This window comes from Rhipicephalus sanguineus, unplaced genomic scaffold (assembly GCF_013339695.2).
Source record: "Rhipicephalus sanguineus isolate Rsan-2018 unplaced genomic scaffold, BIME_Rsan_1.4 Seq857, whole genome shotgun sequence".
Classification (NCBI taxonomy): Eukaryota; Metazoa; Arthropoda; class Arachnida; order Ixodida; family Ixodidae; genus Rhipicephalus; species Rhipicephalus sanguineus.
The window spans coordinates 29,193-51,485 of NW_023616144.1; the positions used below are offsets into that span (position 1 = coordinate 29,193).

Genomic DNA, 22,293 nt, shown 5'->3' on the forward strand with positions numbered 1-22,293 from the left:
TAGACAGGTTCGGGTGCTTAGCCGTGGTCTTTCTTTTTTTTTTTCTTTCAGGCATCTTTAGGGGAAAAAGCTTGGTACGCCGCGCAAGCCAATGATTGTAGCAATCCATTGCCCAACCCAATTGGTCGGCCCCGCTCGTATAGTTCTTCCACTAACCACTCATCCGAATCGTTACCGCTGCACCAGAAGGCACCGGGCTCTGAACGAGAAGACCGCGAGGTGAGTCCTTCCTTTGCTGATCTGGACATTTTCCATTGCCTGATTCATTATAGATTAGCAGGACACACTTGTTAATCTGTCAGGATTAGCAGATCATACTTGCTAATTCATTAAGGAATAGCAGGACACATTAAGTGATCTGTTGTTGACTATATCACTGTAAAAAATGTCCGTAAAATGTACGTACAAAACCTACATAAAGCCTGCAGATGCCTGTAATTTTATGTAAATTAAGAGAAAGTGTATCTAAATATCACAGGATGTATTGCTTACATTTTAGGTACGAAGAGGGTGTCCTTATCTGTGGATCATTTGTAAAAGTCGTAAAGTTGGCTGCCCTGTTAAGTTATTTTCCAATCAAAAGATTGTTGCCAGGCTACTTTTTCTTTGGGCATGACGTGGTGATGGAAAGCCTGGGGAGTGTGTAACTACCACTGTTCCCCATGTGTAGGGTTTATCTTTAATAGTTCTTCCCGACAACAGAGAGCGGTTGTTGTTTTGTGTCAGTTGCTCTCGCGAGGAATGAGGGTAGACAATACAGTGGAACTTCGATTATACGTCCCCCGGTCCTGCGACGACCCGCGTTTTACGACGAATTGGCTTGGTCCCGGCAAAACCCCCATAGAAATAATGTATTAAAAACCTCAATTGTACGACGCAATTTTACGCCGGCCCCGCCTCGTACGACGCTTTGCTGGACTGTCCGAGAAAAAAAAAGACCTACGATGACGCGGGCTGGCACGCAAACACACTGCGGCCGGGCGAAAAAAGTCGGGAAACCGAGGAACCGAGTTCGTATCCGCGCTGCCACCACAGGGCCTCTTCAATTTTTCGACACGCGGTCGGCCATAGCTAGCCAGAGCCAACGTTGGCCGGAGCCAGCCGGAGCGCATTCGTTTTGTCGCATTGCACTGCGCACTTCCGTTGTCGCTTTTTTTTTTTCTCTCTCTCTTCTTTTGGGTGGTTTTGTAGTGACCGTGACCGTTGTGAGCAGATAACATGGCAGATAATCTCGAGCTCGCTTTCTAGTATACGATAACTTTCACTACATTTCGTTAGGGTGGCTAGAATGGGGAGGTGTGAAAAGCGGCCGCGGAAACCGGTCCCCAAGTTGCACCGATGCCGCAAGGGGCGCTGTACGCAGGGGCGCGTGGTGTTGAGCAGACGACGTACAGCGTAGCCTTGCTAGCGTCCGGTGAATATGGCTCGCGCTATTTTTTGCGTGCTACACTTTGCAGCGTTAATCGTCTTTTTACCTCAGCGATTGCGCTAATAAAGCGTAGACTTCCTCTCCTCATTTGACAAACAGGGTTCGTATGCGTTATCACGGTGGCAGGCTGCATGCCCAGTAGCACTGCGCGTCACGCTTGAGCACCGAGGCTTTTTTTTTTTTTTTTCGGCGCTTGCGTCCTGCAGTTTTATCAATTGTCATTATGTATCACTGCAACTTATTCAAGTCATTTTTAGTGCTTATTCACATTGTTAAGGTATGTCTTTTTTTTTTCTTAAAAAAAAAGTGAATTCTTACTTTTGATGTTCTAAAAATGTACGAACATGCAGAATTGTGGTTCACAAAAAATTACGCTTCTATTTGGTTCTGTTCGAAAGTTATGGTCCTTTTTTTTGTGACTACACTCAAATTGAAAATGACATGTTTGGAAATTTTAATTCTTGTTTTTCTCGAAACTTGATTTTCAGTATGTTTTATTGCGAAAAAGCTCATAGCTAAGCTATTAAATAGATCAATATTTTCCCATGAAAGTTTCCTTGCTTCTTGCTCAGACATTTACCTGCTCCTGTGCAATGAACTAGAATCATTGAAACGGTGAATAACTTTTAATGTTATAATACTTCAATTGAAATGCAACCTTCTGAAACGACACGACTTTTGGTGGTTTTAGGCTATAATATACCTAATAATAATGATAGCGCATGGATCATAGCTCATCGCACAGCATACGCACACAGAGGGGGTAGCCAGAATTTTTTTTCGGGGGGGGGGGGGGGGAGGGGTGGTCAACCATGTTCGTGCGTGCGTTTCTATGTGTGCTTGTATATTTACATATGCAGAACTTAAAAATGTTGGGGGGGGGGGAGGGCTGAACCCCCCCAACCCCTCCCCCTTGGCTACGCCCCTGGTAGAGAGCCATAATGCTGCGAAGCCATTTTCTATGGGGATTGGTAGTTATAACTATTGCCGTGATGGCCGTGTTATGCGTAATATTGGTAATTACATTATAATTACGTTCCGTTCTTTTACTCAACACACTTGCAGAGCCCTTTTAAACTGTTATCCCGAAGGCAAACACAAAACAATCAATAATGGTCAAAATCTAAAAGATTTCTAAAAAGGTGGGAACTATAGCTAAAAAATTGCCTTCTCTCGCACTTGTACCCATTACTATGCACTAGCTGCTGGTCATAACGTCATTTGTACGTTTTGTCGGCAGGTTGAAATATTTATCAATTGAAAAGAAAACACATTCGTGCACGAAGCAAGTTTATTTGAACTCTGCAATAAGCTATCTACAGAACACATGTCTTAGTCCACTTGGCTTTCTTTTCTTCCTCCTTATGGTTAACCCCCTTTAAAAATAAATGCACCCGAGTTAAGGAATAAAAGTGTACAACATATAACGTTGTACGCGCTATCGTTCACTTCAGACTACGCAATATACAAACTAGCCCAACGTCGTTCCCTTCTACGTGCCTTGCGTCGAAATGTTTCTCGCATTGTGCTGAGTTCTCTGTCAGCTGCCTTTCAGCTCTCGGTATCGCACGACCTTACTTCTAAAATAACTCTTTCCACGCCAGTACTCGGAGCAAAGATGCCTTTTCTGTCGACGACCAGTACCCGGAGTGCTGCAGGAACGAAGCAACAACATCCAGTTTTCTGTCTTCTTCGGTTTATGCGGGCATTATTCTCACACCTCAAAATCCATGACCCTCGACCAATAAGCACCACTTGAACGATGAAAAATACGACGCCGCATTTCCGAGTGCTAGGCTTTCCTCCGGTAATTTGCAACGCGGCGGCCGTACCACGCAGCGCCCCTTGCAGCAGCGCCCCTGGCGGCATCGGCGCGCAGAGGGACCCTCTCTGGCAAGGGAAACGCGCTGCGCTCAGCACACCTCCCCATTCTAGCCACCCTAATTTCGTGTCGTTATACCGGACGTGTTGAACGGCGATTGTTGAGCCAATGTTTGCGACAGCCGCGGGAACCGGAACTCGCCGCTGTCTAGCTACCAGAGGGCTGGGGCGTTTTAGCCGCTCGCGATTGGTCGAAGCTTGCAAATCGAATAGGCCTACTGCCGTGCTGCCATTCAGCCATTCCTTCACGTGTTTGCCTCATCGGTTGGTTGTGCTGCGCCGCAGCTGCTGTGTCCACGTGCAAAATTTTCTGTGTTCGGTCATTGGTGTGCGAGGAAGCTTTCGAACTTTTGGTTGCGAGTGCTGCGTCTCGCAATGTCGCGGAACCGAAAACCGCTGACGCTCGGAGAAAAGCTTCGCATAATCGAGGAGGCAGAGAAGCGGAACGGAGCAACAAAGGCCAGCATTGCCCGCGACCTGAACATTCCCGAGTCGTCGCTGAAAACGATCCTCGCGAAGAAGGACAGCATCCTACTAAATGCGGCAAAGTTCGGCCTGAACAGGAAGGCCGCGAAAGATGGCAAATATGCTGCCATGGAGAAGGCCCTCGTTGAGTGGTTGCGTCAGGCCCGCAGTTCAGGAATCGCCGTGGATGGCGCAATTTTGAAGGAGAAGGCTGAGACATGCGCTGCGGCATTGACGACTTTAAAGCCTCCAATGGCTGGTTGGATCGCTTTAAAAAACGCAGTGGAGTTGTGTACAGCCGCTGCTGTGGAGAGAGCGCGTCAGTCAGCTCCGACACTGTAGAAAAGTGGACTGCATTGCTGCCGGAATTGATACGGGAATACAAACCGTCCGACGTGTTCAACGCAGACGAAACTGGATTATTTTATAATATGCAGCCAGAACAGACATTGGCATTCAAAGGAGAGAGCTGTCACGGGGGTAAGCGAAGCAAAGAGCGTCTTACCGTATTGCTTTGCGCTAATGAAGACGGCTCTGAAAAGCTTCCTGCCCTCGTGATCGGCAAGTTTGAGAAGCCGCGATGCTTCAAGAATTTGAAAAGGCTGCCGTGCCAGTACACGTTCAACCGGAAAGCCTGGATGACGGCTGCTATGTTTTCTACATATCTGCAGCAGCTGGACTCCAAAATGGGGGCTAAGAACAGAAAGATTCTTCTTCTGCTTGACAATGCGCCATGCCATCCATCAGATATGTCGCATTTGAGAAATGTGAAAGTTGTATTTCTGCCCCCCAATTGCACTAGCCAGCTGCAGCCACTTGACGCTGGCGTCATCAAGTGCATGAAACAGAAATATCGGAAGTTTCTGGTGCAGCGTCGGCTGGCGGGCATGGAACGCAAGCAGTTGGAAAGAAACTTTCTGTGCTTGACGCAATGCACTACATTGCTAGTGCATGGGACGCAGTCACGCCAGAAACTATCGCCAACTCCTTCAGGCACTGCGGCTTTAATAGAAGTGGTGCTTGTTCTACCAGTGAAGCTGCACTGCCTGTTGACGATGAACCAGAGTTCGGCTGCCTGGATCTTTCGCGGACTATGTTGGTGCCGACGACGATGTTGCAGTGTGCAGTGAAGTGTCGCTGGATGACATTATCGAAACTGTGCGTCCCGACACTGCGGGAACTTCCGACGAGGAAGAGATGGACGACGCTGCAGAGGCTAGCGTGTCCGTTCCGACTTACGCGGACGTGTTGTGCTACGTCGACCACATTCGGCGGTTTGCTTGCGCACGCGATGAGATCGGCGACTTGCTGCCAGATGTTGCAGCTATCGAAAGAAAGCTGATGCGTCGTGGCTGGGCAAACTCTCAGAAGAAAATCACAGATTTTTTTAAAAGGTGAGAAATAAAGGTTCGTTCACACCTCCGATAAAATGCGTGGTTGTCATTTTTTCAATTAATTTAATCTACGTTCCTCGGAGCAGCGTACGTTTGTGCCGCGGACTTTCTTAGGCATTATGTGCCCGCTGTTGTGGGGCAAAAATGACCGTCACTGCCTATATTCTCGGTTTTTCGATTATACGACGCCCGGATTATACGACGATTTTGTGCGGTCCCCTGAAAGTCGTATAATCGAAGTTCCACTGTATTTATCTGCCGTCCTGACATGATGCCCGGCTGCCTGCGTCTATTATTTGCCGCGAAGTTGCTATAGCAGATCGGCATGTTTGCTGTAAATGCGTGTCGTGCTCAGGCAGTGCGTGTCTTGTCTTCCAGGCCAGCATTCGTAAGCAGCTCAAGGCCATTGACAATGAGCCCATGGCGGACCCCTTGGAGAAAGCGCGTCTCAAGCAAGATGTCTGGCTCGTGCATGGACTCACACCGCCCCCGATGACGTCGACAGCCTCCTCCTCGTCCTCCTTCTACCATTCCACAAACACTGTGGAATCCGTCGTTGGTGAGTTCGTCTCGTATGTTTTTACAGCAGAGCTGTTAGTCTACCCTGGGCAGTCGTAGTAGTAGTAGTAGTCACGCCGGTCATGTGACTAGGCGGGGAGTGAATGAAGAAATAAATGATGATGACGATTCTTGACCACATACACTCGCACGCTTACTTGTTGCCTGACTGTTTTCATGGCGTGGAACTGGCTGTGATCATGGCGTATAACTGGCATCTGGGACGTTAGGCAGGCTTGCCCGGAAATGTTTGCGCACTCTTTGGTTGTATCTCCTGTAGCATTTCCGTTATCACGAAGGCTTGGGTGGCAAGAATGGAGCCGCCTTGGTCTTCAAGGCATTTTAATACTGAGGTGTAAGGGTTGTCAGACTTAATAAAAGAAAAGTATCACATGATTGAGAAAGTGATGCTCTAACGATGTCTCTCACATTGCTGTACAAAAAGGGAGTGTTTGTTTTCACTTGTGACAAAAAAAAAATACTCGACATACATACATGCACAGAACTAAGGCTGTTCATCGTGAAGAAGGCTCCTGTGCGCCAACCGTTCCCTTCTTACCATTTTGTCGTCGTTAAGCGTTATATTTTGGTGTTTTGTCATGTTACTTTCAAGCGTTGTAGCGCTATTTCGTGTTACCTCTGTTGAAAGAATCGGTTGCATGTGAAACTGTTACAAAAGTGCTGTGTGATCTGTGCACTTGAGTGTTCTAATTTGATGCAAACAGATGTAAACTGAAGCGCCTGCAGCTTTGTGAAAGATCTTTACTCACTGGGCGGTGCATGTGAATTTCTCAGCATGCTTTGAGTAAGGCAACTGTCTTATTTCATGCGATAAGTAGCATGAGTAGATCATGAAAAGGTTACGCAAGTAGTCTTGTAGATCACTCTTAGTAGATAGTTTTATTGACTGCAGAATAAAAGCACTGAACTGAATGGACAAGTGTTATGTATTGTATATTTAGTATATTTAACTAAACTTTTCACTGTACTCGTTTGTCTAATGGTTCACGTTTGTTCATTTATGTAACATTTGATAAGGCAAAGAACTGAGTTGAGAACACTTGCTAATCGGTTGCGGATTAGCAGAAGACACCATTTAATCCATTGTTGACTAGCGAAAGATACTTTTTAATCTATTTCAGAGTAACAGAGAGCACTTAGTAATCCATTATGTATTAGCAGAGCGCTTTATGGATTAGCAAGACGCCCTTGCTATTATGTTAATAGGGATGTGAATGTCCAATTTTGTCTGTTTCTGTAACTTTGAAAATGTCAACCAAAGTATAGAAATGAGAAAACAGTAGGGAAGGTTTAGCTTGGTGTTTTACTTATGTATTACTTAACGAGATACTAGTGGAATCGTTTCATTTGCTTGGCTTCCCCTGAGAATGCAAAAATATCTTTTTAATTCTAATTGCAGGTGTAGCACTTGATGACCTTAGCTTGGAAGACATCAACGTTGAGGCCTCTATAGACAAGGATTTAGAAAATGATTCCAACCCTGTGAGCACGTCAATAACGCAAGGACTAACAAGTTCAGGTAAGCAGAAACCTAATCACAATTCGCTGTGCCTGTGTAAGACCGGTATAACGGTGGCTAAATTATTGCTGATATTTGCTAAATGATGGTAAATGTTGGCGAGCGTTTTCCTGCGTTGGCTATTCTCGTGTTAGTACAGCACAGCAACGTCGTTTTCGTTCAATCCCTAGCCAAATCTTTTTGTTTTGTGTCTGGGTTCCTTTCGAAGCTTTCATTTCAATAAAACAAGGGGGCCCCTCTTGTTATTTGTACAGGTTTACTAGGAAGTTCAGCGCCTATGAACATTCCGGGGGCGAGCGGCATGCATTGCAATCGGCGACTGGGGAACTTGTCGCCCCCCGTGGGTTCCCTGCCCCACAGCCTTGGGCTACAGTCCAGTCACGACCACACAATGGACAAGGTGAGGCTAAGTTTGGTTTAGCTGAGCTTGTATTGTTCGTGAGGAGTTTCATATTCTAGACGTTTCGCAACTGGAAACTAGGAGGAACTGCAAAGAATCATGAGTGGAAGCCAGGTCAATCAACTAGCCTATCAAAGGAACAGATGGCAGGGGCTTATCAGCAGCAGGGTTTGCAGGGCCTTAACTCTTTAATGCATTGGCGAATGAACAGTCAAAGTAGGATAGCTTTCGCAGGCATTATAACTCAAAAGCGCCATCTCATACCGATAATGATGCGCTTGTCAAAGATGGCTGAGAGTGCACAATAAATGTCATGAGCTGAAATCTTGCCAACATTACACATACTGACAACAGAAACAGAAGAACACACCTTAGTGCTAATTTGTTTGTATTTCGGTTGTCTATCATTGTACTTACTTGAGCATATTGTAATGACACGTGTATGGTTTATATTGTTGTTGATCTACTTTTTACTGTAAATTTTTACTGTTTAGCTATATCTCTGTCACTATCAGTTGATCTGTCTAGCCATTTATTTATATTTGAATCAATCTCTCAATCTATATATCCAGCTATCTATTTTATATCTCAATCTCAGCCAGCTTATCTAATACATTTATCTATCCATATATGGATCTATACCTCAATCAGTCAATCTATCCACCACTCTGCATCTCAATCAATCAATCTTAGTCAAAATATCCATCCATCAATCTCAGTCTGTGCTTGTGTATGTCTGTCTGTCTGTCTGTCTGTCTCTCTGTCTATATTGATGTATTTCAGTCAATCAATCAATCACTCGGTCATAACTTTCTTGCGCAGGCGGCCGCTGCATTTTACAGCCACTCGGGCGGAGCGGGCTCCTTTTCGGGGCCCAAGTACCCGGGCTTCCCCTGGCATGTACGACTTCAGCCAAGGGGCGCTGTCGTCCCCATCGTCGTCACACTTGCTCTGGGATGATCGGATGGCCCCCAAGGCACCACCAGGGCTGCACCAGCCCATGCCAGGGTCGTGGGAGGAAGGCCTGGTGCAGGCGCGAGCCGTGAGTGCACTTTGTATCGATAGCTGGTATGACATGAGGTCCTTTCGGTTTGCCTCAACCACCTGAACCTCTTCGTGAGGTGCTGTGCGCTGCATTTCAATTAAGATGAGGTCTGGGGGTCAGTATGCGAGTAGTTCCCTTTAAGATATTTATCTAAAACTTAATATGATGGGGGGTAGACGTTCCATTTGTGATACAGTGTAACCTATCGCTCCTGCTTTATTTTCTTGGCAGGTGTATGAGGCATGGAAGCGAGAAGTGGAGGAGGCCAAACACAGGGAAAAGATGGCTGAATGCCAACGAGATGAGGTGCGTTCATTTTCTTGTCAAGTTGATCGGACTGTTTCTTGCACACTCATTTACCTGTTGGGGTTACGATTTTACGTCTAAGATGTGCAATTTTCAAGGCTAAATAAATGCAAGCAAAGTAATATTTATTACATTTCGACACATGCTTAAAAATTTTTTCTCTGGGTTTTCTCCTTAATCATCCTGGGTGATCATCCTGTATACAGTTACACCTCGATATAACGAAATTGACAAATTCCCGAGAAAATTCGTGGCAAACATGTTTTTGTTATATGCAGTTTCAGCACGGAAATTCGGAAAAGAAAAGCACAAATTAAACAAAAGAAGAACTGAAGGCAGAGCTCACCCAAAACATTTATTTAGTGGCAAAAAACTGCGTTACTTTGCTCTATTGCTTGTTTGTGAGGGAAGGCAATACTGGATGTTCGTAGGACATCAATACAACACTGATCCGTCATCGTCTAGCTGTGGTTTCCGAGGCTGGCTCTGGCAAGACGCTGTTGCATTGCCGGAGCTAATCGCGGAGGCCACGGTCTAGTGAAAACGCGGCGCAAGATTGCAAAGCATGTGACGAGTCGACCTCCGAAGAACCATCCTTTTCTCAGACACTTTCCACTAGTGCCTAATCTTACATCTCCTCGGTAGTGATGGCGCAGTCCTCCGAGAGGAAAAAGAGAAAAAGGAGAATCTCAAAGCTGCATGTCGTCAGGGGCTGCTCCATGCGCGCACAGTGAAACCATGCACGCATGCACGCCGTCAGAAATGAAGAGCGAACGACACGGATACCACGGAATATTCGGAAAAGTGCTCTCCGTATGCGGCACGAACTCGGAAGCGTAACGACGCGGAGCAAGGATTTTTTTTGTGGCGTCACCTGGTGTCACGTTAACGAAGTGCAGTTAAGAGCCTGCTGCAACAACTGAAGAGTGGCACTGCCAACGGAAAAGCCCCCTTTCATTTTTTTTTTTTTTTTTTAAGAAAGCTGGTGCGGCGTCACCCGTGAGCAGCTGGGTGAGTTTTGACGGGAGGGGGCGAAGGGCATGGCCGCGTGTGCGCCTGCGGCGGCAAGAACGCCAGCTCGTGGGGCGCAGGAAGGACACTGTGCCCGCCTCGCGTGCATTCTCACGTACAAGCAAGCGCTCGCTCTCCCCTCGCCGGCGCTTCGAGCGCACCATGCGCGACGTCGCTGCGGCGGGGCAACTGCAGAAGATGCATGCAGCTCCTGCTTGTGCCAAAATGACAAAATTTGGGGCAAAATCCATAGTTTGGCGGTGGCAAAAATTCGTTATATCAAGGGTGTCTCCTGCTGCCGCTTTGTTACACAGAGGTTACAAATACACGTGCTTCTATGGAGTAATGGTGGGGAATAGAAAAACTTCGTAATATTGAGGAATTCGTTGTATGGAGGTTCGTTATAGGCAGGTTTAACTGTATTTCCCTTCGCCATGCTGGATAATCAGTGATATTCACCTTGATGGTCCCAGGTAATCACACGGGGTTTTTCTACTTAACATCCTGGATAATCATAATCCCCTTAATTGTCCTGGGTGGTCACACTGGATATTCAATTGGATTGTGCTGGATGTTAACACTGGTTATTCAACTTAATTGTCCTGGATGATCACAGTACTATTTCTCTTGATGGCCCCAGATAATGAAAACGGTATGTTCCCCCATAACGATTGTGGGTAATTGCAATATGTTCCCCTTAATCATCCCGAATGATCACTCTGGATATTACTCTTAATTGTCCTGGATATTTCCTTCAAATTACATGCTCCAGGCCCTTGGTCAGATGGCTCTGCTGCAGAAGGAGCTGGAGGCCCTGGCGTCTGGGCGGGCGGCTGGCTTCGGGCCCCTGCGGCTGCAGGAGCTCGAGAAGCTGCCGGCCACCCAGCTGCGCCTGCTCCAGGAACAGCTGCGCGCCGACTTGGATGCCGTCGACAAGGTGCGCTGCTACTTCTTTGACTCATCCGCTGCACAAGATTTCCATATGCTCACATGCCTCTTCCCTTTCGGTGCCACGCCACGTTGTCTTTGCAGGTTCTGTACCAGCAACAGTGCAAAAGCAAGTGCCTGGTATGCCAGCAGCAAAACCGCAGTGTGGCGGTGCTTCCCTGCAACCACCTGGTGCTGTGCGGCACGTGCGCCACTGTCACGACCAAGTGCCCCTACTGCAGCTGCGACATCGCGCGCAACAGCCTGCCCATGTCGTTGTAGAGTGCACCGCGTCTCTGTAGAAGCCGGCGTTGGGGGAGGCGTGCAATCCGTTCTGGCTCCTTCCTCTCCTCTTTGTAGAACTTTTTTTTTTCCTTTTCTCTCTTTTCTCCTTCCCCCCATCGCGATGAGGGCTTTTCTGACGAGTCATGCCCCCTGGGCAGCCTGCAGGAGTCTATAGCGGGACTGTCAGCCGTGCCAAGCAGTTCGACAGTACAGTTCTGGAGGTGATGGGAAGACTCGATATTCAACGCACACTTCTGGCTGGGCTTTGACAAACCCGACCCTCGACTGTGACAACATGAACGAGCATTGTTTCGTATTGGCCGCAGGCTGTAAGTTTTCCCCGACCCTGTTTCTTTTTCCGCTGTTTTTCCAACCGTTGCTTTTTCCGTTTGCTTCCGCTGGGATGCCGCTGCCGGTGGCAGTTTCATGCCCGCATTTGGTTGTCCGTTAACTTGCGCTGTAGACGATGTATCAGTGAATTTGCATTACAGTTGACGGTTCGCAAAGGCGCACGAAGCGCCGCGTGCTCTGAGCGTTCGGTTTGTGGGACATTTTCGAGGGACTGCCACCGTTGTGCACCGGCTGGCTGGCTGGCTGCGTTGTGTGTGGCTAAAATCCGAACCGCCACTGCCATCGAAGATTGGCCGCTTGGAGCACAAACTGAACTCTGGATAGAATGATAACTTGAAGGAGAAAAACGAAGAGCGCTCGAGGCCAGTGTCCTTCTGGCTGTCGATGGCTAACAAAAAACGTGCTTTCAAAAGTGCACTGGTTGTGGACAGTTACATCTAGGGACATGCTGGTTAGGGTGCAACAAGGAAGTCGCTGTTCGTTCGGCACGCCATCACCGGTGGTCAACACATCTCAGCGCTTTGTTTGTGAGCCCTGCTGGTGAATTCATTGTCACAGGTAGCTGCTGTGACACTTAGTCGCCGGCGGAGAAAACATTTGGACATCTGCTGGTTTTAGCCTGCTGGGGGAACTTCGACATTTGTTAACCAGTTGTTTTAAAGCAGAACTTTTTGTCATTGTTGAGTTGTTTCTAAATAGTGCTGGTACCATCTTGGTGAAATGTTATGTTATCGCTTATTTCTTTTCAGCTGTACGATGCTGGCTGCAGTAAGTCGGAAATTGTGTTAACAATGTGTAATTTTAAAATCAAGCAGCCACTTATTAGGAGTGTAACATTATGTTCTTCGGCAGCTGCTGTTGTCATCAAGCAGCAAACTAGAGAGAGTAGTTCGTTGTGCTACTGGGAATGCTACTCCAGATTTTCAACAAAGTGACACTTGTGATGTTTTCACTTTAGATCGCAGTGTTCATGCATTTTGTGCATTGAAGAGTGCATTCCTGCAAAAGTCTTAAGCCATGTCCCTGTGTCCATACATGCATATAGCAAACGGAAAACTATGTTTGGGCACGTTACGTGTCGTTAGGGTGAGGATAATGCTAGGCGATTAACGTAGGCAATGTTTGGAGAATGTGAAGCCCTCGAAACGTGCAAATTAAAGTCGTGCGAGTATTTCACTTCATTTTGAAACTTGCCAGGCCAAGTGTATGAGAAGTAGCTGTCCCAGTAATTTGAATCGAGGAGTGCACTGTTCAGCGTACAAAACTGCAACCGGTCCCTTTGTCCGGAAAGTGTGTCTTACAGGGTTGAAGTGACACTGCTTGAAGTGAAGTTTGTGAAGTTTCATTTTCTTTTACAAATTTTTTATGCGCGTCCCTCCGCGCCGACTGTGGAAAGCTCTTGTGCATCAGTCGAAAAATTGCGTGTAATGTATTCACTGAAACTACGTCGCTGTTGTGCAGGCAAGGTGTATAGCAAGATAAGTAGAGCTCACAAATGGTGGAACAGTCTCAGCAGGTCTTCATCCACATTGTTTTCTTCCTTATTAGTAACGTCTTGCTTCACCAATTTACGTGCTCGACAGTTACAGTTGCCCAGCTTGGTGGCGCGGTAACCTTTCCCGTTCTCCCCGTCCTGTCACATTATGATGAAAGCGTTAGCTTCCCTCCCGTGTGTGTCCAGGCATGATGGGTGTTGAAATGTGGCTTGTCTCTTGTGGCTGTATTCGGCGGTATTGCCGCTTTTGCACCATCATTGCTCTTTCGAGATTCATCGTGTGAAAGACGGTGGAACTGCAGTGTGACGAAGTGAGCCTTTCGTCTAGAGAATCCACTTTCGGATGTTGTGTACGTTCAACAGCAGGTCGGCGAAGTGCTTGCTGCAGTGTCGAGATATGTTGGCTCTGGATGTTTGCTGGCACGGATCAGGACCCACTGGACGTCGAACCGCGCGCGATTTTTTCGCTCGATTGCCGCGGCTTTTTCCAGCGTGGGTACAGTATTTCAATAGGTGGCATGTCTTTTCCGCAAGGCATTTTGTTTTGTCTTATTTTATATTGTTTCTTTGTACCACTACTCCTACTCTTGTGAAGAGATTTAAGTGAGACTAGTGTGGCAAACAGACACACTTTTCCGGCACCACTGCGGCAGAACGTTTTTCGGAGTGTCGGAAGACTCGAGGTGCAGAGATACTGTTAGGAGGTTTTCAAATGGCTGCCGTCTTGGTCCAGGTACTCCCTGGCAGGATGGTGGTGGTGATCGTGTTGTCTGCGTTGAAGTGTGGGATTGTGCACGGGGCAGAATGGCGAGTGCTGAGGCATTTGCACGAGGTGACGGGTGTCTGGTGTTTGAGAGGTCGACGTCGGTACGGGATGGAAGCTACTACCGCTACCAACCACCATCACTACTACTTGTCTAGTACTACCTTTTGGTAGTACTAGTAGGACTTTGTAGAGACCCTTGTTTTGTTTCCTTCCTCGAGCTTCTGTGCGTGCAGGACAGCTTGTCCTCTCCCCGCATAAATATTAGGATTACGTGTGCGACGCCGTCTTGTATCCTTACCGAGTCCTGCACTCCCCCTTTGCTTGGCAGGTTCGTAACTATTTCTTTCCAGGTACCTTGCCTCGCAGCAGTTCATTGTCTGCTACAGTTTGACTTCTCCGCCCGTTGACAGCCAGCGGAGGCAAAGGTGTCATGCCGTCATTGGCGTTTAGTCTGTAGCTCCTGCTCTCGCTTCGTAGAACGCCTGGTTCCTGAAAAACCCTCGCCCACCGACTTTCACTGAACCCCGTTCATCCGCGACGTCAGGTAGATAAGTCGCACCGCGGCTGCGCTTCCGCTCGGTTCTTTCCCGTCGTATCGCACGCAGATGTGCGTTGACAACGTATTCCGAAGCGAGGTGGGCATGAATGTGTGGGGCGAGGCCCGTTAGCTAGTTCCTTCAATCTTTGTTTCCTCCCCTATGTTTTTTGGTCTCGTACACGTTTGCCACCTCCTTCCCTAATGTTTTTCTTAGTGGAGGTGGAATAGCGAAAAAAAATTTCCCGTTGTTGTGCTTGGGTGGGTAGAGGGTCTTTTTCTTCACAGCCGGGAGACTTAGCGCTGTAACCAGGTATTCATAGTTTATATAGTAGTATGATGTATTTATGTATATCTATTGTATGTACTATCTTGCAGATGGAGAGCGGGCTGCCTTGGTGGGCTGGTTAATAGGTGGTTATAGTTTTCTCTCATATTTTCTCTTCGTTTCAAGGCCCTCTCTTTCTATATATATATATAATCTATGGTCTCCCGCAAACTACGTCGGAGGCCATGCTGTTGTGGTCACTCAGTGGCGACAGGAACAACTTTATAATGCTGGGAAAAAAAATAATAAATAAATTTATAGGAATTTTCACGAGAACTGAGAAAAAGAAAAAAAAAAACAAGTAAGCTTAGGTGTAAATTTTAAACTAACAAATTGAATGCACAAATAGGTCATGTTTTCTATATTTTTTCTTTTCATAATCAACTGTGCGAATCTTAATCCCAGGGAAGTCCGAAAGGCTCCTTTGGCATGTCGTGCGCATTTGCTCCATTCAGTGCTGACGGTCTCTTCCCTCGCATTGGGGGAAACGGAGAACCTTCCGTTACGGAGTCCGGTTACTTGCGTCAGCATGGAATCGCACATTTTTAACTTTTTTTTTGTCGTCGTCGTTCTGTGTTGGAGTTGTCAACGTCGTATAGAGTTCGTCTTCGTCTTTTCTTCTCCGAGCTATTTTTCTATTCCAGTTTTTGCCCCTTGCGACTCCTAAGGGAAAACTTTCGAAGGCTTCAACTTCGTACTACCAAACGCACAACTAACTGCAAGAGGTCATGTACTGCATCGTCTCTAGCATAACTTTCGCGCATTCTCTCTTTCCGACTTGGTTCGGTTTTGTTCAGAGTTGCCTGCCCTTTAGGGATGTACAGCTGGCTCCAACTGATAAATGACGCTTCGCTTCTCTGCCGAGGAATGAGTTATTGGCTCGCAATTTTCGGCCGATGAAAGGAAAGCAAGCAAGATCAAAGTTGAGGGCGTCGTCTTCATTGACTATATGAGATGGTTCAAGAGATTTGCAAACCGAAAGGAGCTGCTGCCAGCGCGTTAGGTGGTGCTTTCGGTCTGAACAGAAGCAAGGGCGGACAAGTTCATTCTTTCTTTCTGCTTCCTCTTTATTATTATCGCTGTAAATAAGAGAGCGATCATAACGTTCCCTCTCGCGACAATGATACAACACTGCTACATCTTCTCGTACAACACAGGCACTGAACTAACCTCTCGCTGCGAACATCATGGCGCGCACGAATGTGTAACACCACGCATTTGCGCGCGCACTCCCTGAAAGAAACAACTAGTATAACAACACTCACACTGGCATTACACACAAGCTAGGTCATTATTGTAAACTTGTAGGAACAAAAGTATATATGTAGAGGAAAAATATACAAAAAAAAATTTTTCAATTTTTTAAAAATGGGGGCTCGCCATTGGTCGCCGTAAAACAGGTGGGCGCGTCGCTTACGGTCGGTGGAGGTCGAGCATCGGCTGTGCTCATATGGCAGCCACTGGGAAAAAAAACATAAGGGCGTGGTTAATGCCCTTCTAAACTAGGCATCGGTGCTGGCCGGTACTTTTCGCAGCATGGTCTTGCCGGTCATGCCGTCAACACGGTCTTTCGCAGGTTCCGGTGCATTGTTGCGTTGCTGCCCGTCATTGCAGAAAAGTGCAAATGCACACTGCTTGCATTCTTTGCGAACTGTAGCAGGCTTGGCTGTGCACCTTGGTGCTCTCGCCTTTAAAAAAATACCAAATGTTGCGTGAATGATGATGCTGAGTATACGTGGACTTATTGTGCATCGCTGGCCCATTTCGCGCAGGAAGGGTTTGCAGGAACGGAATGGCAGTGTTGTCCTGTGCTGTTAACAGTGAAATGGGGTGGCAACAGTTTGCATTGTAGAAGAATTTGCACTTTTTTCTTCAACTCATCATTGCAGAAGACGCATGCTCCTCACTCGCGTTGGATGAAACTGGCTTGTAATACATGAAAGCATGGTATCTGATGTGCAAGTGTTATAAATTCGTGTGTAAGTTAACCTCAGTGAAAATTTTTGTGCAAGCGAACTTCCATGCAAAATATGGGTGTAAGCAACATCCCAAGGTAAAATTTCTGTGTGAGCAAGCTGCCGTGAAAATTTGCAAGCGAAAATTTGTGTGTAAGCTAACATCTGCGTGAAATTTCAGTGTAAGCGAGCCATTGTGAAAATTGTGTTAACAAAGCTCATGCAAAATTTCTGTGCAAGCGAGCTGTTGCAGAAACGATCATCAATGAAAAGTTCGTGTGAAAGTGAACCTCCGTGCAGAGCTTGTGGGTAGGCGAAGCTGTCAGGAAAATTTACGTGTGAGCGATCCTCCTCATGAAATTTACGTAAGCGAACCTTTGTACAAAATTTGTGCCTAGGCAAGCTCTCTTACTATTTGGAAGGTTCTTGTGGACCTGGGGCTCTCATTTAAGCAACGCTGGTTATGGTAAAGCACCTACATTGGTAAATTCCACGTTTTAGCATTGCCATTTTTTGGGGACATAATTTGAAAATGTATTCAGCACTAGTAGAAAAGGACATAAGAGAGACACGTGGTATCATCTCTCTTACATCCTTGTCTGCTAGTGCTGAATATGTTTTCAAATTCTAATTGTAATTCATCACCCCCATTCTACAGATTGAATCTCCATACTCTCGTTGGCTGTGCACTAGCCGTTGACTGCTTTGTCGGCAGTCGTCATAACATTAATCAACATCGCTGAACCAATTGCGTCTTTTCTGCAACTCTGCTGTTGAGACGGTGTTGATAGCATCACTGGCAGGCCTACGTCGTGCCAACCTGAGGTAGACGACGGGCCGTTTTTTTCCTGTGCCGTTGTGTGGGCGGTTCTTTCGCACTGGCCAATCAGGTTGTGCAAAATCGGTTTTCTGCATATGCCGTGTATGTAGTAGTTTTTTCTAGGCTTTTTCATATTTTTCTCCCCCTTCCAGTTTTTTGTTCTTTAGACCATCACATTTTTTTTCTTGTACGTCACGCTCGATCACGTTTAGGTGGCGGTTGCAACGCGTATGTGTTTTGTTGTGAGTTATTGCGTCTCTGTGTTTATGTATCAGTGTTTTTGTTTTATTTTTTTATCAAAGTTACTTGTGCAAACTTTCGAAACGCACTGAGAGGGGAAACTCGGAAGTTGTTCGTTTCGTGCCAGTCGTCAGCGAAACGTGGAGGTGCCGTCGGATTTGTATTTTGTCGAAATTTGGACCTAGGACTCTAGACTGGGAACGTGTTCTTTATGATAACTGCTTGGCACATTACAATGACGTGCTTTTTAAAAATGTATTTACTAAAAAAATGACAAAAAAAAACTGCTTTTGATGAAACAATGCAGCGTATGTCACGTAACGTCTGCGTTCATTCTGTGCCCAGTTCAGGCCTGTTCTAGCACGATTTCGCTTGGCAGGCGCGAAGTGAACATGGTCGAGTTTCCTCTTCATCGCCACTAGGCTTTATTTCAATAGTAGTTGACTAGGGTTTTAAGAAATAAAATATGCTGCCATATTCAAGCAAATCTAGAATTATTGTAAAATGGGTAATTGTTGGCAACCTATGAATCCTTTTGTGTGTTTGTGTGTGTATGGTGCACGTGTGATTAAACAAATATATTTTAATTTAGCTCTTTTTTTCTTTTCGATCGCGTGGGCATCCGTCACTGCGTTTGGGAGCCTGCATCCTGCGGTGAATGCGGTTCTCCAGGCAAAAAAATATTAAAGGCTGAGTTGGCAACGTGATGAAGTGTGTATAGGGTGCTACGTGTAAGATATCGGCTTTTTCTTTTTTTTCGTAACTGCTCACGTTGAAAATTAATTCACGCGCAAGTTTTCGGAGCTTGATGTTGTAGCCCGGTCGCTTTTTAAAAATCTCGTTAAGATTAGCTGCCAAAGTTATACGATAGTTTTATTACGCCCTAATAGGTTTTATTTGGCTGTGGCAGTCTCGAATGAACCAAGACGTACCTTCATTCTTGTGTACGTTTTGTTTACTTGTACCTGGACGATAGAAAGCTTATAATGCTTGTTTCGTTACTTTAATGATTAGTATTTATAACCTGTTTACGACTAGCTGTTAGTTTTGTTTGTTGCGTATGGCACGGCCACTTGTAAGGGGACAAACGTCTTTTGACTTAGGAGTTTGTTTGGCTAAGTGCCCCAGTTCTTGGGGTATGTGCAAAAAGAAAAAAGTAGGAGGAACACTTCTACGTAAATGCGTATGAGTTGTATGCACCGGTTGTATATGTACATGCGTACGACTGAAATGTGTACGCTCCGGTCGTGCGCGGCGACACTTGCGTCGTCCGTGTAGATGAAACTTCAGATCGTCGACAGTGGTCGTTCTCTCGTGAAACGTTTTTGGAAGAGCTTGATTGCGGAGTCTTCAGCCATAGGTTTTAAGGAATAAAGAAAAAAAAAAAAGCAGCCGTCGAGCAATTCAAGTGTCGCGAGAATTTTTTTTCGCGTCGCTGGGAAAACGGAGTCGCCGGATGTTCGGTCTTGTTTTCCAAACCGTTACGGCGCACTGTGATGAGGATTTGATTTGATATGGCCATCTTTCCCGGTATACGCAAATGAACCAGTACCACCGCAACCTCCAGTGTTTTATGGACGTTTTTACATGTGTACATAAAAGTAGGCGTATTACCCTTGTGCTTAGGCTGTCTTGTGTGGCAAGTCAAATTTTTCTGGTGCTGGCGCGAAAGGACGCGTCGGCTCGTCATAGGTAGATATTTTTGCTGGGGCAATACTATTTTTCTCATCAAATTGGGAGTTTATAGCGTTAGAGGGTCTATGCAAAGGGCTACGACAGCTTTCGATGTGGGCTGGTTGGCGAGAGATTGCGATTGGCTGCTGCTACCATTGCTATGGAGACGGACGATTATGCGCAATCAGTAATGTGTGAGGTTAAGGGAAAAAAAAAAGGCTCGTGGGCTTAGAATCGCTGGACAAAGTACTACTGCTCGTTGTCGGTATTGTGTCCTTTACCACATTTTAAAGATGAAAAAAAATTTTATAAGGTGATGAGGACTGTTTCTACGAATCTCTCGTACCTTGTTTTTATGGTGTCCTGGGTTACGATGTACCTCAGAAAAATTTTTTTTTTTTGCTTTCGTTCTTTCAAACTAAAGTGTTTGATCATGCCGTTTGTCCACTGTTTTATGAAAGGTAGGCTTCAACCTTGTGTTGCTGACCAAGTCGCGTTTAAAATTGTCTAAAATTGTTTGTCCTCGGTGTATTGTTACCTTTTCTTGCACGTGTGACGCCCACTTGTTTTCACGCTTTTTGAGGCAAACAGTGTCTTTCCTCTCTCTTTTTGTGGTTATGTTCTCTTTCTGGTGTCATTTTCTTGTGTGCTTAAACAATTGTCGAGCCAAGTCGTTTTATTTTGTGCTTACTCTGTATGACATCAAAGTCTAAAAAAAGCTAATACGGAGGAGAGAAAAAAAAATTGTGCGCGGCTCTTGTGTTCATGTAGGAATCGTAGTCTAGATGTTTTTATTGTGGCTTTTCTTGCTTCTGTCCTCTTGTTTTTTTTGTTTCATTTCTCTTGTGGTGAGAAATTTTTTGTGTAATTGAAATATTTCTTAAAATTTAGGCATAATTATGTAAATAAAATCAACTATAGGATTTTACATGCCTCTGTGTCAACTTACTTTTTTCTTTGCACGCATGCTTCTGCGAGGAGTCTTGAAAACTCCTGTTCTAACCAGCGCACGTCGGGAGAATTCGTTGAACCAAAGCCTCCCCCGAAAAACTGGTGGTCATTTGACAGTAAATGTGAAAGACATGTTAGAAATACAGTAAATGCCAACATTCACTTCTGGTGCAGCTATTGCACAAGTAAATATGGTACCCTTCACATAGTAGACTTCAGGCAAACTTGCACACTTTTTTTGATTTCGTTTCTCCCAATGCTAACCCATCAAAATGTTGATGGCAGTGTCACAATCTCTCGGCACTTCCTAGCACCCTGTTGACTGCCTCCAAAACTTGCTTTAAAAATTATCTTAGTTTTAATTTGTTGGGTGCAGGTTTCAAAGTGCGGCTTAACATTTTGTTGTAAATTTGTCACTTGACAGCATGCAGTGGGAGAGTGCAAAGAAGTGTCCGAGCAAAATCTTTCCTACTTGGTACTGAGGCAGCATTTCACATTCCATTTTGTTTGATGTAATTGCTACATGCAAATATATTACTTGTGAAACTGTGTAAATGCAACTACATTATTTTTGAAAATGCACAGTCCTGGTGAAACTCCAGTGTCTGCGACGAATTTCTTGAAAGAGAAATTATAGTACAATGAATCCTCCCTCGAAATCTGCAACTTGATCATTCCGTTGTACTTGCCTGTCCCGTACGAAGTGATCCAACAGTGTCATCTGTAACAATGTTGAACAGAACGTACAGTTCTTCCAAACAAGGATACGGTAGTGCCATCCGGATCATTTGCAGCATAATGCCATGTGTGCAGTTTTCAGAGTGCGGCTCTCGGGCGCCTATTTTTGTGTTGAGCATCGGTGCGCCCCGCCTGTCATAACCAAGAGAACAAACATAGCGAAAAATGAAAGCGAACGCGAGGAGGATGGTGAAAGCGTGAGGAGGAAAGCGGAGTGCCGCATGAGACTATGAGAGAGTGCCAGAGCAGTGTGTTATCTGAGAGGTCAGTCTGCAATGGTTGCTTTGAATCGTGCCCATTTGCTGGCGTGTGCTGTCCAGATTTGCAAGGGAGTTGCGCTCCCACAAGGGACAGATTGTGCCACAATGCTGCACGAGACAGATTGTCTGCACTAGCTGATGTACAAAATGAAAACACATGTACAGAATAATACAGCAAATTTCGCGTTAGGGAGTATCGTAGTTGTAGGTGAATCTTTTATGACAGCAGTAGTAGTAGTACAGCACAATTTGCCGAAAACATACTTCGTGTACTGACACAGCTTCTTGAGTAAGTCTGTCTGCTGATGTAGTTGCCATTTTCGCAGGGTACATGTATGCAATGAGATTGATCCAATCAAATCTTTGCTTTATTTCACGAAATAACTGGTGGTAAAAAAGGAATAGTGATGACCTGACATTCTGGATTAGCTTGTACAGTAACAGTACGGTGTGCTGGCGATTCTTTTGGCACTCAAAAGAAACTTGTACATGTAGCGCAGTTGTGAAAGTTCTGTGTGAAGGTGTGCAAAAGTACCCACCTTTTGCACTGTGCACACAGTTCTGCATTTAACGCTTCTATAATACTAGCAAACACACACAGACTGCACAGAATGACACGGTCTATGTGTGTTCGCTCACATTATGGAAGCATTCAATCAGTACCAACTAGCCCAGCTAAATGCATTAACAAGCTCTGCATTTATTAGTGTAAAATTTGCAGCAGTGCCAAACACAATAAAGGTACGTATATTTCAGTTTTTCATGCCAGTTTGAAATATGCATAATTTGTTCTTGTAGGTTAATTAATTCAGAAGGTGGACAAAGCTGCCACTCAGTTTCTGGAGGCAGTTGGGGTAAGAAAAAAGCTCGGTAGAAAGCAAATATTTCGATATACTAGAATACGTAATGAGTGCACTGCTGCTAAGTTTTCCAATCAAG

General features: G+C 45.6%; 1 protein-coding gene across 1 annotated transcript in view; it reads left to right on the forward strand.

Annotated features, from left to right (window-relative positions):
• LOC119378522 (RING finger protein unkempt-like) overlaps positions 1–20,333 on the forward strand; it is a 46,813-nt gene extending 26,480 nt beyond the window's left edge. The window contains 9 exon segments of the mRNA XM_037647628.2: positions 52–219; positions 5,548–5,728; positions 7,148–7,267; positions 7,522–7,667; positions 8,490–8,549; positions 8,551–8,709; positions 8,944–9,018; positions 10,802–10,966; positions 11,062–20,333. Of these exon segments, the coding sequence (XP_037503556.1) occupies positions 52–219; positions 5,548–5,728; positions 7,148–7,267; positions 7,522–7,667; positions 8,490–8,549; positions 8,551–8,709; positions 8,944–9,018; positions 10,802–10,966; positions 11,062–11,238 (1,251 nt within the window). The 3' untranslated portion in view covers positions 11,239–20,333.
• Positions 20,334–22,293: the final 1,960 nt, after the last annotated feature.